The sequence below is a fragment of the Parasteatoda tepidariorum genome, chromosome 8 (genome assembly GCF_043381705.1).
Source record: "Parasteatoda tepidariorum isolate YZ-2023 chromosome 8, CAS_Ptep_4.0, whole genome shotgun sequence".
Taxonomy (NCBI): domain Eukaryota; kingdom Metazoa; phylum Arthropoda; class Arachnida; order Araneae; family Theridiidae; genus Parasteatoda; species Parasteatoda tepidariorum.
In genome coordinates, this window is record NC_092211.1 from 45,440,754 (window position 1) to 45,458,455 (window position 17,702).

At 28.5% G+C, this 17,702-nt stretch overlaps 1 protein-coding gene across 1 annotated transcript in view; it reads right to left on the reverse strand.

Annotated features, from left to right (window-relative positions):
* The window catches only part of LOC107452990 (cell adhesion molecule Dscam1), a gene marked incomplete in the record, with an annotated part of 286,344 nt that overhangs the window by 32,949 nt on the left and 235,693 nt on the right, over positions 1–17,702 (reverse strand). The window contains 3 exon segments of the mRNA XM_071184722.1: positions 5,045–5,129; positions 5,335–5,615; positions 7,804–7,962. Of these exon segments, the coding sequence (XP_071040823.1) occupies positions 5,045–5,129; positions 5,335–5,615; positions 7,804–7,962 (525 nt within the window).

Consider the following 17,702-nt stretch of genomic DNA (forward strand, 5'->3'; position numbering starts at 1 on the left):
AGCTTGGTTTGCGAAGTAAACAATATAAGATTGCGTAGCAATTTTCGGGGGTTGGCGAGCGTTAGCGTGCAGGGGGCGCAGCCCACTAGTATGAAAAATTTACGTAAAAAGCATATTGACTACCGATTTCCCGAAATTTTAGAATTAATTTCGTATCAAACTACATGGGTAGGATCTAAATATTATTAAATATTCTATATAAATATAACTAAATATCCTATTTCTTAGGGCATAACTATCCCAGCAATTAACGTCGCCATAAGCAGGTGGTCACCAAAAAGTGAGCGAAGCAGAGTTTCTACCGTCATCTTCTCTGGAGCTCAAATCGGAACTGTAATTGCTCTGCCTATTTCTGGACTTCTCTCTGTGACAGATGTCCTCGGAGGATGGCCGTCTGTATTCTACGTCTTTGGTGCGTATAATACATATTCAAACTACGTTAAAATCCGCCAAAGTAGTTGTGGTTTTCTCATAACCATTCTGTCAGCCCAAATTGGAATATGTTTCCCCGACCTTATTTTTTTCTTCAAAATGGTAACAAAATTGAAGATAATTAAGATGCATTTTAATATATATATATATCCAGAGAGCGATATTTTACTCTCATCACTCCAGATTACTTGCTTCCATTGATTTTCTAACCATTTAATGTGTTCTTTTGCCGACTTAACTCGTTTATCGCGTTGCTTTTGATTTAAATATGTTTTTTTCCTTGGAATTCTAGCTTGTAGTCCAAATCCTGATTAGCTTCTTCTTATTGTTCTTGAACTTACTGCAATACCAGCTGCATTCATTTCACATCTAATGGCATCTGATGACATTTTTCTATCTTGAAGGCATAGCCATTTAATTTTTCTATCGGTAGTAGCACTTGTGCATTTTTTTCGGTCTGATTTGGCATCATGAATGCCAAAAAATACATCGAAACTGTCCTGAAACCAAAATTGATACCTTCCATCAGGGATCTCTTCCCCAGCAACGAACCATTTATTTTCACGCAGGATTCAGCTCCATGCCACACAGCAAAAGTATGCAAAGCATGCTTTCAAAATAATGGCATAGATATATTACCATGGCCAGGAAACAGCCCTGATCTCAATCCAATTGAAAATTTGTGGCGACGTTTGAAAATTCTTGTATGAAAAAATCGTCCATCCAATAAAAGACAACTAAGTGAAGCTATAATTGATTCTTGGCACCATGTGATTACGAAAGATGAACTCCAAACACTCGTTCACTCGATGAAAAGACGCTGTGAAGCTGTCTTAAAAATTAAGGGTTATCCTACTAAGTATTGATTGTGTAAGTATCACTTTAAAAAAATGCAACTCTAGTATAGATCTTACTATTAATTGCATAACTGTTTTTGTAATACCGATATTGTATTACTGCATTTATTATTAAATTCTACATTAAATTACCTTCAATTTGATATAAAAACGTTTGTATTTAAGTGAAAATTAATATATTCTACAAGTTGTAATATATGTATATATAATGTAGTTGTAATGTATGTATATATTAATATATTCTACAACTCAAAGTTGAAAAACATGAAACTTTCAAAAAGTGTCCACACTTTTGGCCACTACTGTATATATAATGTTTTCACTTTCACGAAACAGTGACTTCTCTTCATAATGACGAGCCCCTTTCAGAATTAGCATTAGCGACAAATAGGCATAGGTTAACTTAGCAGGCATGAATAGCTGTTACAGTAAACTCACAACACTTATAAAAATATCGCATTTTTCGATATTAAAAGCATTTATTGTAACAATGAAAACTTTTAAAAACAGTTTAACTGTAAACTTCCTTATAGAATATATAACTCTTATTTTAACTAAATGATTCATATTACGATTAGGCATTCCATCACCTTCCTGTGGATGGACAATAATTTTAATTTAAACCAAAGATCTTAATTCATATCAAACGAAAATCCACAATATCTAATTAGGAAATAGATTACATCAAAATAATTCGAATAAGAATAATTTAAAATATGCATGTCTATTACAAATAAATGATTTTCAGGTTTTCTTATGTAAGCTTATGGTCTTTGGATATAAAAACAATTAATTGGGCATAACTTCCTTAGAAATCATTACAGAATTAAGCGTTTAGTTTTTTATAGCTCGTCTATATAAAACAACGTTTACAACTATACCCCATTATACCATATTTTCCCATTTAAAATATTTAAGAGCTTCTGGCATTAGTGAACCTTTTATAAAACAAAAACTGCAGTTCGTCTACTTGGAAAAAAAGAGATTGTCGACGTGGGATGATAAATGTGAAATGATGTTGGTAGGATTATATAGTAGGATTTATATAATGTTATGATTTAAATTCTTTAAAGTTTTCTGCATGAATTAACTTAGAACTAAAAAATAAACAATATTTCATGTTATTGAATCTACAGTAATAATAAAAAGAGCATGTAATAAAAACGATAAATCTTATTTAAATATTCAAGTTCTTAACAATCAATAATCATTAATTAATTGATAAAAAAATATTAATTTTTATAGAAGTTTTATTATCGACGGACTTTTCTGCAATACATTGGCTCTGTTTTTACTGCAAGAATTTTCAATCGAAAATTATGGTGAAATAAGTAACAGTAGTCTGCCTATCTAATTAACAGTAAATTTTACGGTAAGGAACATTTTTTACCTTTACGCTTTTGAAATCATTTACAATTAGTATGGTTATTAAACCAGGAATACAAAATTATACTGCTTTTTAACGATTTGCAAATAGCATTGCTTCAAAACCGTAAAAAAGAATATAACTGGGCATAGGATCTTGGAGAGTGCTGGGCACTGGAAACTCTTAATGTGTATAAGAGAATGGAGAAAATATTGTGGTGCCAACGCTGAGATTCAAAACCCCAGTTCTGCTGTTCATGATGTGTCTGACAGATTAACCCTCTCGACTATAATATGTACCCAACTTCTAGGAACAAAGTGGTTTCATTCCTCTTCTTGGGCACTACAGCCTATGACAGACCAAGGCCGTCCCAATAAGTTTTTGCCATCTTGATCTATTAAGTGGCTTCATTAGCTGGGCTTATTTGCTGCGATAAAATTTTGGTTGTTTAACCGTATTATGGGAAAGCTATTAATAAACGGTTTTTGTCACATTTAACGGTTAGAATATCATCTTATTTATGATTATTTCACTGTTTTGTTTGAATATGGTAAAAAAAAAATATTTCACCATTTTTCAGAGAAATTTGTACTGTTAATTAACAATGAGAAAGGATAGATTTTTTTTAAATTTAAAAAGCACATTTAGAAATAAAAGCACATTTTTTTCTTCATATTTTACCTAACATCTGTCGAACAATTCATAAAGGCAATTTCTTTACTCAAAGACTTTAGTAAAAGTGATCAAATTTGTAACAAGCACCGGATAAAGAAGTTTTTGATAATATATGGTATCAGAAAATCGATGCTTTGTCGACTTATTACGCTTTAGAGACTCTTTTTACTTTTAAATAGGCGAACTCAAAGGGATAAATAGAATGTTATAAACAAGTAATTTATCTTCAACGATGAAATGGATGTAATCTATGTAATCTTCCTAATGGAGAATATTAGTAATGCTTTTGCAACACTCATTTGATGCCTCATTGATTGTGTCGTTATCTTATTTCGAATTCAATGAGGGTAATAAATTTTATTTATTTCACTTTAAGACAGGCATTTGTTAAAGATCAGTGAAAGTATAAATATCTTCATTTTGTAAAGGAGTAACGAAGAAAAAAGAAATATAATATATGATTTAAGCTACAAACTCTAAAATCTATACATCTTCATTTAAAAATTACTTGAATACAGATTATAGAACTTTAAGAAGAGATCTATGTAAGAAAACAATTAGTATTCCTTTAAAACTATAGAAACTTTATGTCCTGTATATTTTTTTAAGAAAAACAATTTATAAATATGCAACACGTATTCAATCCTTATGTAATGTAGGAGAGTTTTATGAAAAAAAATCTTTGTGAAATTAACGAAATGAAATGTAATTTATCATAAATGAAATTTTCATTTATCAGATCTTGCACTGCTGCAAAATTATTTTTTGTACCTATTCAGTGTCATTGCATCAAAAAAAGCCATTTTTCAAAATTCCATGAAATCCGTGGTAAAACTATATGTGTTTTATTTGAAAACGTTCTGTTTTAAAACACACATTACTTCGACATGACTTAGACTGACGCACTTTTATTTATCATATATGTCTACATATATATGTCTTTTATTTATCATACATATTTCATGTAATGTTAAAAATTGCACTTGACGTAGTTTACGTAGTTTATCATAAATGATGCTTTAATTTATATGATGTTGTACTGCTTCGAATATATTTTTGGCACCTATCCAGTGTCAGTCTATGGAAGAAATTCACCTTCCGAAATTCCAAGTGATCTATGGTAGAATTATTATTATTATTATTTTGAAAATATTTTGTTTTAATACGCACATTAAGTTGCATTGACTGACACACTTTTATTTACAATATATCTTGAGTTGCTGCCGCTATAGTCTGACAAAAAATTTGAGAATCCGGTTGCGATTTTCCAATATAGAGGCGTTAAACGTCCCGCTCTTCTGTTCTGCATTTTCTTAAGTAAGAAAGCATTCTTTATTTATTTCGTTTTTTTTAAAGTTTAGATTACAGATTTCTGAAAAATAATAGCTTGCATTACAATTGCAACCAACAAAAAATCTAAAATTGAGTCATTAAAGGCCCCTGGATCGTATATTGGCCACCCGAATAGCGTTTGAGATTCCATGTTTCAGTTTAAATTTTTATTCTTATTGTATGCCAGTTTTCCTTCTTTCATTTTACCTTCAATTGTTCGAAGCATTTTGTATAATGATATTAATGAAGTTGCATATTTTCATCAACCCAAACAAACGTTAGTTTAACACATTCATCAACCAAACAAACGTTCCTTTAACACATTCATCTATTTAGCTCAACAATTATTTTGAATATTTTATATTAAATACCTGAATTTTACCTGGATTAAGGTATAAATGTCTTCCTATCTGGTACCCAATTTCTCTTCCTTCTGATCCGACCGCCACTTCATTGATGATGATATTCTGTAATGAGAGAAGGCACGAGTTCCGCCATTTTGGATGAAATATATCACACATATAACATATACAATGTCCTTTCAATAATATGGGGCACTAAATATGTTTTAAAAAATTGATGGTCCCTTTTAATTTATTGATTTTAAATAATTTAAATTTAAATTGTTAAATCTGATTGTGACACCAGAACCTGGGCTTAGATTCGTGTCACCTGTCTGTGCAGGAAGGGAACGTCGTACGTGTGCTCCCGCTCGTCCGACCTCCATGTGTTGTGACTCTGCTCGTGGTGCCGCTGCTGTTGCTGTTGGTGGTGTGGCGCATCTGGGTCACCATCTGCTGAGTACATGGATATTCTTGAAGTCGCATATGGTGCAGGGAAGTATAGCTGCTCTCTGCTGTGTGAAATCCGCGTATCTCCTCTAGCTGACTTTTCCCATACTGTCATTGGTACAGTGTCTACGGGTTTAGTCATGTCTTGCTCTTGCCGAGATTCTAAAAACCAAATATTTCTCATTTTGTATCAAAAAACGTAGCACCAAATTACATAAATTAAGTTACACAATTTAATGACGTAGCACCAAATTACATAATTTAAGTTACATAATTTAATGATGTTTTTCTTAAATGAATTTTATTTTTCCTGGCAGTTGAGTAAAATCATACATAAATAAAAATTGTAACACTTAACCTCATTGAATCTAAATTAAAATTATTGAAAATCTTATTGGGTCTCAAGTTTACAAAATAACAAGCGTGCACCACTAGCCCGTCAAGTCCTGGCTCGCTTCGATGGGAGTGGATTGACATACAGTGAGAAAAGTTTCCCGTGTATTGTAAAATAACTCTGGATTAAATTACGGCGCTGAAGTACCAGCTTTTTGGGTGCATCTTCGTAAAATCGATTTTACCGTAAAATATTGTATCGTAATTTTCACTGAAATATTTAAATAATTAGAGAAATTCAGTGACTTTACGATAGTTATTAGAATGAAATTTTTGGCATATAAATATTTTGTTCCTTAACATGAACATGTTAAGAACATGTGAACATGTGAATGAACAATGAATGAACATGTGACCAACAATGAACATGTGAATGAACACGTTACATCTGGTAAAAATTGATTTTACGGTGAAAAATACCCTTACAGTACTGCACCTTGAGTGGCAGGTATTTTTTACCGTTATTTGACTCAGAAATTTTTAAATATCATTTCGTTGTTAGAAAAATAATGCTTAATTTTCAATTGTCAAATTCTGATATCAAATGACGTCAAATTCTGAAACTTCTTCATTAAATATAACTTAAAATTACATTTTAATATTTCAAAATGATAAATTACATTCCAAAAGATAGATTACATTTTAATAGATAGCGATTTTGCAAACCTAGAGTTTAATACGAAATAGAATACAATTCAAGTTGGTATGGGTATTTTATTGCGTTATCACGTAACGCTATCGAAGAACATGAAAACTCTGCTTTAATTTGAGTCAGAATGCAATCAGAAAATGGAAAATGTTTTACATCGATCGTTAGATTCAAAAGCAGGAAATAACAACTGTATAATCAAGAGCTTCTAAATATCAGCTTTAATAATATTTTAGAGGATGACTTTTGACAGGAATTTTGAATAGTTTCCTAAAATATGCTGGCAAAATGATGTTTCTGAAATTAAAATGAACAGTGTTACTAGATGAATGCAGAGTACTCTAATATTCAAGCAGTAATTTGAAAACGAAGGCTGCTGAATCCAATCGGTGAGGAGTTGCCAAACTTACGAAATTATTATTTTAACAGCCTCATATTATTAGTTTACATATTTTTAGGCAATACTAGTTCCTAAAAAGCTAACTAATTCTTCGATAAAATCTGCAAATCTTAAGCACGCAAAGAAATATATGTTTTATTATTCATATATTTGTGTATATATCTGATTTCTTGTATATCTTTACAGTAATTTATTCTTAAAAAATTTACTAGTCAATATTTATATTATGTACACTGTAAAAATACAGATAAAATTACGGTATAAAAATACATGCATTTTGGGTGCGTCATCCATAAAATCCAATTTACTGTAAAATTCATTTTTACTGTAAAACATTTCTGTTTTTAGGATATTTGTCTAATTAGTATGTTTCAGTGATTTTATGCCATCTCAGATTTTTTGATCTGTAACATGCTCCAGTAAAAACGTTTTTCCGGTAAAAAGTACCGGTACTTGGTACATTTTACTACAATTTGATCCGAAATTTTTACAGTGTTCCCAATTTTGATAGATTAGTCACATAATTAAATAGACGTGGTTTTGTAAATTAATTTTATATCTTTTCATTTTGATATTAATAATTAAAAAAATATATTCAAGAAATAAATCCATTTTTTTTGTTTTATATTAATGTCTGACAATAAGATTTAATTTAAAATTCATCTTTCTTAATTTGAATAAACTATTTAAAATCAAAGAAAATTAAGTATCTCCCAACATTAGTTGAAAGATCAAGTGGGATTTAAAAAGTAATAAAATTGAAATGCAAAGCAAGCTGAGAGTAATGTTATCATTTAAAAGAATCAATGAACTTGGCCCAAAGAAAGTCATTATTTAAGGCTATCGTAAACCAGCTGCAGCTCTCTTTTATAAATAAAAGTTTTAAATAAATAAAGTTTCCTACTTACCTTCAGGAATTGTATGGCGCCTTCTAATAAGAACAACACAAGCTACTGTAATGATAAGAACAAGTACCACAGTAGTACATGCAATAGGTATTATAATCTTTAACTGTTGAAAAAGCTCTCGTTCAGAATCATAAGAAGCAGTTAAAGGTGGAACAGTAGCTGAAAAAGATTAATTTCTCATGAATTTATAAAATTATTACGGAATCTTCATTAAAAGTTAATTATTGTACAAAAAATGCAATTTGGATTAATTGTTTAAAATTGTAAGAATTCGATGCTTTTGCGTGATGTTTTTTCAAAATTTATTTTCTTAATGACTTTCATTAAAATATTTTGTCTCAATTTTAACTGTTTTAAAATATTTTGATTGTTCTGGTGACTGGCAATAATTTTGAAAATTTTGTGCTGACAATTGAGAAAATTTGAGGTTAGATCATACAAAGACACAACTAAAACTAAGAATAGGTTACATCGTGTACAAAAAAAGTTGCGAGTTGTTATTTCAAAAATTAAATTTTCATCTTTTGATTCACAGTGTATCGAAAGAAGAGCACAAAATCCAAATTCGGGACACAATATTAAAAAAACCAAATGAAAAACACAATACTGAAATTTATATTTGAAAATAAACGAATATGTAACGTATAATTATTGTTATTGTTCTTTGTACGGCTCTTTCAGTTTAGTTAGCAAAATTTTTCAATCATTGCGCATTGTATGAAACTTTGAGAATTGATGAATTATATCATTCAAATTTGAGGAAACCTTATTAATTAAACTCGTATCGCACTGATATTGATATCGTACTGATATGAATACCGCACTGATTAACCGTTTTAAATTTGATTATATGGTATTACAGTTTAGTTTAAATGACAAAAAGGTTCATTTTACCACCTCATTAATGATACAACAAATTTACACACAATTATGGTCCAATGTATCGATATTACAATTTAACATTAAATAGATTTTTCTTAGAGTGTGTGCTACGATAAATATATTTTAAAACTTGTGTGGTATTGGGTTTATTAACACAAACTATTGCCTACAAAGCAACATGAAAAGAAGCATTTAGTTATATTGCTCTGGTGTCTAGGCAGTTAATTTTTAGTGTAAATGAAGGAGAACACATAACTGTATATAACTAGGTTATTTCAAAAAAAGTTTTCATGTTCGAAACCCATCTCCCAGGCAATAAATCAATTTTATGATTAACTAATATGATCAATAAGTTTAAAAAAAATATATTTTTAAATTTAAAAATTCAAATGTTGTTGTTTTTGGAGCACTCAATAATAGTAAAGCTGTATCGTAGTTCAAACACGCTAGCTAAGGTGTCTTCCATTTAATTTAAATAGAGATTAACAGTAAATGGTATAATGCATATTATAAGTCTTGATATCAGCAGAAAATACACAAAGCATATTCAATTAAAAAAAGCTCCAAATTGATTTTCGCATTTGAATATATCATAGTAATTTTATTTAATATTTTTTGACCGATCAAGAAAGACTGTTAGATTTTTAGATCAACCCTTGCAAATATTCGATCAGTGGAAGAAAGTGGCTAACATGGATCCTTCCTGTAATTGGAGACGAAAGATTTCGGTGACAAGAACTGGAAAAAGAAATTCCCTTAATCCTATAAAACGATGAGAGATCAAGCGACATACGAAATACCATTCTTAAATTCAACAGTACGTTTTTTATTTTATTTTTATGGAATAAAGAACCAATGAAAGGTAAGAGAAAATAAACTAAAAGAAGCAAATTTCCACTTCTATTCTTCATCGAGATCCTAGAGAAAAATTTCCCCAGATATATGATTAGCTGGTTGGAAATGTAATTTTGTTATCTCATTTCTAATCTTTCATTTCATTAAATTGAAATGCCTTTGACGTCGAAATTGGCGATGGAGTTCTTTTTGGCGATGATGCTTGGTATGAGGGTTTTTTAATGAACTGATGATTAATATACTGCCCTCCAGATAATTGTGTAATGGGAAATTTTCTAAAAGCGTTTAAGATGTAAAAGAAATATTGATTTCTTAAAAAGAATGATTTTAAATTAAGTTTTCTGCATTCCGAAACTTAAAAGTATATTCCTAAGAAATAAATAAGTTTAATATTTTATTTAAATAATTATTCTTGTCATATATATTAATGTTACAAGCTTACGGCAAATATGTTAAATGGATAATGTGCTTACTTTTTGTGTTTAATTATGATGTTTTTTAATCTTAACCAAAAAATAAGAACTTAAGCATTTAAATTTAAATATTCATTAATCTTTACAAAATAAATGTTTATTTAAGTTATTTTTTATTTTTTAAAGGATAGATTCATGCTCATAGTTCCAATACAAAACATCTATTAAAATGTATTTTTTTATTTACTTTGAGATAATGCACATGAAAGCGTCCCATTTAATTTAAGTTTCCCTTTTCAGTACTCTTTCCAGTAGCTGTTAAATTCCGCAATAAGTTTACTCACAGATATTTACTTAATGAGAGTACTCTTACAAAAATTGAGGGTATTTTTTAAGGTTTATTTGAGATTTTTTAAGGTGTTTTTGTTGATTTGAGGGTTCATTAAAGTTAACTTAAAAGAAATAAATGTCCCAGGGTTTATAATCAAGGTGTATGAAATAGTTTTATCCACATTTTAGGTGACTTTAGGTTGATAGAAATCTATCTTAGAGCAACCAGTTTAGCGAGGTTGTTTTTAGGGTTTTTATGTTATATTTTACACTTAAAGCAAATAAGTATACTTGAGGTGTGAATAATTTCTTCCGATTTCAAAAAAAAGTATTGTTAAGCTATGTATGAGGTTGAGTTAATGAGGTCTAAATGTAATGGAAATTGAGGCTTATTTATGAAGCTATGTTGGTAAAAAACAGAACATGATTTCCACCGCGTGTGTATTTTTTAACACCCCTGAACTTCAAAGCAACCTCACGAACACCTTATTTTTTAAGGGTAAGTTTTTAAACTTGTGAATTTTTAAAAAATCTAGGTCTATTTCAGTATTTCAAATTTAAGAGATGATTAAAATGTTTAGATTACAGATATCTGTTATTTTTACTTTTTGTCATTATCGAAAAAATATAGTCAGTTCCCGTTGTCATACATTTTAAAATCATATTTTCATATAGTCGTATATTTTTGAACTGTGCGTGTTCAGAAATTTGAATTGATTGACATTAAAGACATAAAAATATACATATTTCAAATCAACAGTAAAACAGCTAAACTTTATACTGCTCCTTGAAAATATAATGCTATGCATATGCCATAACTTTAATACAATTGTAGTTATGAGAAAGTTTTATTATTTTAAAACACTGCTACGCTTAGCATGTATCATGCTGTTCAAAGATGAAAATTATATTATTCTACCCAAAAGAATTTGAAGCTTCACATTATAACAACATCATCTTACAGAGTTTTCCTTTTGAAATTATAATACTAAATAGCTGCTTTTAAATGGTTCGAACATTTGATTATACGGATTTACACAGATATATTTCTTTTAAAACATAAATTTGAATCGTGATGCATGCTAACTTGTGCTTGCGCTGTATCATGTTTCGTTATATTACAACACTGCTTCCGTTGTATCAGAAATCTCAACACCCTCCCCACGATATTTTTACCAGAAGTTGTATCTCCATGTGCAGTTATATAATTCAGTAACTTATTCATATTTTCTGACTATTTGCATTGTTTCATATTTTTTTATTCTAGAAGAAATATCTAATTTATCTTTTTATACATTAATTACAATTTCGAAATTAATTTTCAAAATGTGAATATTTATGGAAATATTTTATCATTGAAGTTTACTTATCTTAATAAAAGAAAATAAACTGTTTGTTACGCAGATAAAACATGCTTTCAAATACAGTTTATACCTATACGATAATCAAAAGATTCTAATAAAACATTTCAAACATCGTTTTAATATTTGAATCTTGACTAATTTTTTAAAAGGGAAGCGAGAAACTAACCAATAAAACGAATCCATATAAGTCTAAGCTTCCTTTTCTAGCTTCTGTCATTCATATTTTTAAAATCTATTTATATTCTTCAAAGAGAAATCTTATTTACCCACAACGGTGCATCTCCTTTTAGAATGGGAATTTATTCTAAAGTTCTAGGGAATACACCTATATTTAATAATGACCCCAGAAATCTTAATTGCATTACGAACTGGGGCTCGCATCTCGACTCTATTGGTGATACAAAGGCGCAAGACAGGGAGAGAATTCTGAATGTCAAAGAGAAGTTCAGAAATTGGATTATAGTTAACCCGCTTTATCGTTGATTCGGAGATAACGCAGTTCTTTTTGGTATAGTAACCTAGTTAGGTAGGAGCTATATTATTAGGGGAACAATATTTCTCGGGGCGATGGGCATAATGAAGTTTGCAGTGCCGAATATATGCTGGATGGTTGCAGTTGAAAGTAATAATAATTATGTATTTTGGATGCAATGACAAAAAAAGTTAAACAGGATATGGACGAATGACTACTTAATTACTGAATAGGAAGTTTTCAAAAGGCTTTTTATTACTAGCTTAATTAAGATAATGCAATATATATATACATATAATTAATAATGCATAGTTTTAGTTTATATTGGTAATGTAATGCATTATCTTATGTTGGAAAATAATCTTATTAATATTTATACTGTGTAGATTATATTTCTGTCTTGTTTTGTTCAATTAGGGATCGGAGATAAAAAAATGTTTTAATCTAACAATCAGGAAAATTTAAGGCTGCAAATTAATGTAGTTAATATAATATTTGTGGTCTAATTATTAATTTTTACTTTTCTTAATTACCTAATAAATTTGTAAAAAGGAAAAACCAAGCTGAGACAGATAAAAATCATTTCTTAAATTTATGTAATAAACTAATTATTATCTACATACTAATTCAATATAGAATAATATCTAATATACAAACTAATAATTTTATTTTAATATGTAAAGTCTAACATGTAAAGTCATATAATACTTATATAACTTTATTGTTAATTACTGTTGCGTAATGTAATTAAAATGGAATAAATTGTAACTAATTAGAGTTAAAAGGATCTGCGCATGCATGATTTATGTTGATCTTTTGAATTAAAATTTCGTATAATTTTTGTGTGTTTAGTACAACGTTAGAATAGATTAATATATCTACAAACAAATGTTATGTTTTCTAAGAGAATTGTATTAAAACAACGGAAAAAGTGAGAATTGAATTCAACTATTTGAAAAAAATGAATAAATAAAAAACAACATCTGTACAATTTTAGATTTAGGTGATAAGCAACATCGGTTCAGTAAAAAAATGTGAAACAGGTTTTTCAGATTTTAAGTGTCAAAATATATTAAATACCTTACTTAATCCTTATTAATTACCCATTCGGTTGCATTGTATTCTCAAAACTATTTGACCCATAGGTAGCCGGAAACAAATAGTTTGCATTTTTATTTTATTTTAATTTAAACATTATTAGATTTTAAATTAAGTATGTAATATAAATGGGCAACTTTACATTAACAGTTCTAAAAAAAACTAAATTATATTTCAACAAATAAGTGCAAAAAGCTTAAATGTAATTTTCCATAGTATATTGATGTAAAATACAATTGCTCTCTAGTATATTAATGTACTGAATATAATTGTTTCTCTAAGGCAAACGTAAAATACAAATGTTAAAGCTTGCTCTTACGCAAAATAATTGTAATTGAATTGTAAACTTTGTTTTCAATGATCTCATTCACTGTGCAACAGTAACGCCAAACATATTGCTTCAGTAATAACTAATTCATTTGACTAAATAAATTACATGAATTAATCATTAATACTGAATAATTTATCTTAAGAAGTCATAATTTAACTTCAGTGTTTACCATTACTTAAAATATTCTGGCCATTTAACTGAACATGAAACATTACTTTCCAATTTCTAATTAATATATTCTATTAAAATGTTTAAGTTTTCTATTCAGAAGAGAATTACACTAAGCTAAATTCATTATAAACTACGCAATTTTTCAAAAGTGATAATTAAAGATTTTCATTTAAAGAAAATTTACACTAAATTATGCTTGCATCGAATACAAACATTGAGATTAAAATAATTCTGTGTTAAATAAGATTGCATTTGCTTTCAATTATCTATTTAGAAATGTAAGCACTCTCAGCTTTCTTTTTTTAATGAATGGCTTCTTTTGTCAATAAGTAAGTCATAAATTCAATATTCTAAAAGTAAATAATCATTGTGTGCTTTAAAGTAATTTTAAGAGAGGAATGAAAGCATTTTAATTGAATTTCTTTGTTGAAGTCTTTCTTCAATGTGAATCGGAAATTTTTTTTATCACCTTTCTAAATCAGTTCAAAGAGTTTTGGATATAAATCAAACGTGAAATACAACTTTTTCATTTCACTTGTAATGACAAATTTAATTACTTATAATAACTAAAACATTTCGCACTCTATAAGATATGGAGTTGCCCTCCATTGTTTAAAACTTTGTTATTTACAAATTAATGATTTGTTGTTTGCTGATTAATTAATGAAAATCATATTTTTACTATTTATGTAAAGTTGAAGTTCACTTTTCAACATTAAGCTACAAACAACTGAGTTATTTTGGATAAGGATGGTTTGAAAACAAAAGTAGCATTCAAAAGTAAATAAAAAATGTAAATTTATTGCTGAAATTCTTTACTTGATATTTTTTATCATGCACTGAGGAAAAAGAGTATAGTAAAGCATGTCAGAATATGGTAACATTTACCATGTTTTTTGTTTTATAGAAACACCGGAAATCAAATCATTTTTACCAAACACTTTAGAAATGAATTTGATAAAATTAATAACAAAATATTGTTTTATAGTATGTGATAAAATTTGGTAATTTTATCATGATTTTTCAGAGCATGGCATAAAAACCAATTATTTGGTTAAATTTACATCTCACTTTTGCACATTTTATTAAGAGCAATAATTTTGAAAACTGGAATTTTCAATAAACGGTTATTATATGAATAAAAAATTGCAAAAATTGTTTGAAAATTATAAACTCTGGCTTTATTATCCAGTATTATGATATTTTTTACAGTAATCATGCAGTACGTCATTACCATGCTGTACTGTAACTTAAAAAGAATGTTTTTCTCCTAGTAGAATTTCAATAAAACAAATAAGCTTTATCTATAACTGCAATCGCTCACAGTTGCTGAAATATTCTCGGCATTCTATCAATCCAATTTAAAAAGGGCTTATTTTGGTGACAAAAGGAATTTAATTCCACTAACTCTTTCAACAAAAACACAAAAGGACAGGAGTCAGTAACAAGACAAACGCGTTGCCATAAGGAAAAAGGTGTTTTACCAATAAGGGAAGAGGAACAGGCTTGAATATAAAAAGAGGGAGATAAGATACAGGTGTGATGGGTTTGCAAATGAACGTTAAGGTGCAAGAAGAAAGAACTAAATTAAAATCGATGTTAAAAAATGAAGAAAGAAAGGGATACTAGAGACATCATTAATGAAAATATTGGACATTTTCCAAATAAGGAATTATTCACAAAAAGCAAGATGCTATTCATACGTGGCACAAAGTATAACCTATCTTCCTTTGAATACGCTTAGCATCTCTAAATTCACTGTGGTTGCAAGTACAAAAAGTCTTCCACAACCCATGTAAAATTTATAAAATTATATCATAGAAGAGAACGACCAATCTGTGTAAGGGTTAAGGAACTGGCCTTGCATCAGAAAGGTTCTGGGTTAGAATCCCGGACAAGGCATATATGGTCTTTCATTTTCCGTACTATTTGTCCTTACAGTAGAAACAACGTTGGCTCAACGAATATGGTGTTCCTGGAAATAGTGGCCAACAAATATGCCCTTCAGTTGCCTGTATTAACGAAATGTCAATCCTCAGGTGGACATTGGAAAAAAAATATCATAGAAATGTAAGTATTTCTGTTTTTAAAGTATGTAATTTAAATAAAACAAAAAAAAATAATAATGCAATAAATTGTATTTGATCTAACGCAAATCAATGTGTGATTGACAAAATAAAAAATAAAAACTTAACTATATAAGTCTTCAGGTAGCAAATATTTCATCATTTAAATAAAAACCGAAGATCCATATATCTTTCAAGAGAAATATTACCTTCCGATAAAAATATATTGTTGGAATATTGAAGGAAACTCTTTTTTAACAACCATATCTGTCCTTTTTATACTATATCTAAGAATATGTTATTTTTCATCCTTCTTTTCATCACTCGCAGAATGTGCTAGAACATCTTTTTGATAAATAACTTCGACAAGGCGGATCGTACATCACGATTTGTGTGATCTATATTACTGAAGTAGGGGCGTAATATCATCTTTCGTTCTTTGTCGTTATTCTTAAGCCTACTTCTGAAAATGGCTGACAAAGAGCTGTGAGAATTAATCTTATTAAATCCGTATCCTCGTTAATCTTATTCACTGCGAACAATAATCCCAGAGATTATCGTGCAAAAAGGACTTTGTCTGTAGTACCTGCAATTTATTATTTTTTATTATTTTTACCATCTGGAAAGTAGTTAAATTTTTTCCCTTGGAAAATTCCTAATAAAGGCGTTAAGCTTGCGTGCAGAGAACGATTTGAGGATTTCGTTTTCGTCACAGGGAGGGATCAACGCCGCATAAATTTGCGTTTATTGCTAAGTGTGAGGTTTCATTTATCGCTGTGGCTAATTTGAGGTTTAGCGTAAATGAGATGGTTTTTGGCTTTAAGGATTTCATTTGATATCTTTAGTTTTAAACAATGATGAATATTCATCAAGTAATTTTCCATTACCTAGAAGTGTTTTGTGGGTAGATAAAAAAAAACCAAGGTTAGGATAATAACTTGATTTCAACTTTATAAAGAGTACAGAAAGAACTTTAAAAAGAGCAACGAGATACTTATTTTTTGCTTTATTAAAAAAAGAACTAATGCAAATGGATAGAATTCAAAATTAATAGAATTTTTAGCAAATATAACATATGAATATGTTGACACACATATTAAAAGAAATTTCAAGAAACAAATAATCTTTAATAATGTATGATTTATAAATGTTGAACTTAAATTTATTTGTTACTGATGTGCAAAATAAGGAAAATATATAAAAAGAAAAGATAAATTACTAAGTTTTCCATTTTTAAATATATAGTTCTTGAGTTATAAATTAAGGGTGTAACAGTTTTGATATATTTACTTTGATTAAATTTAAAAGAAACATAATTTTTTATGCTTGTGTTTTGATTCTTGCCATCTATATTTAATTTGTAACATCTCATATTAAGCTTACATTATTTTTAACAAAATTTTAATTTCCTACTAAATTTGTTCAACTGTTGTAAAAAAATTAGCGAAAAAGAAAAAGGAAGTTGGATGAGTACTAATAAAATTATAGAACTCGGTTGTGTAAATTTTTATTGATCATTCCATAAAACATTTACACCTTTTTAGGGAAATGTTTGTTAAAATATTATATTGCTTTGACTCATTTCTGCCAAAATAATTTACTTTTGTTTCATTTTTCTTATTTCAGACATTTTGTTACACATATAATATTTTATAATAATTCTTCTCCTTTTAAAAAAAATTATTTTAAAATTATGTTTAAGAGAAAAAAAATCTAAGCTAAAAACATTACATTTTTCTAAAAAAACGCTTTTAACGGTTTATACTGTTTAATTTCTAAGATTTTATAAAATAAAAAACAATGAAGCTCTTTCCAAAAAGTTTTAAACGACTCACATTATTAAAATACATATTAGATTAAAATTATTGATATAGTAATATTTTCATACTGAAAGTCTATCAGAAATAGATTTTATTT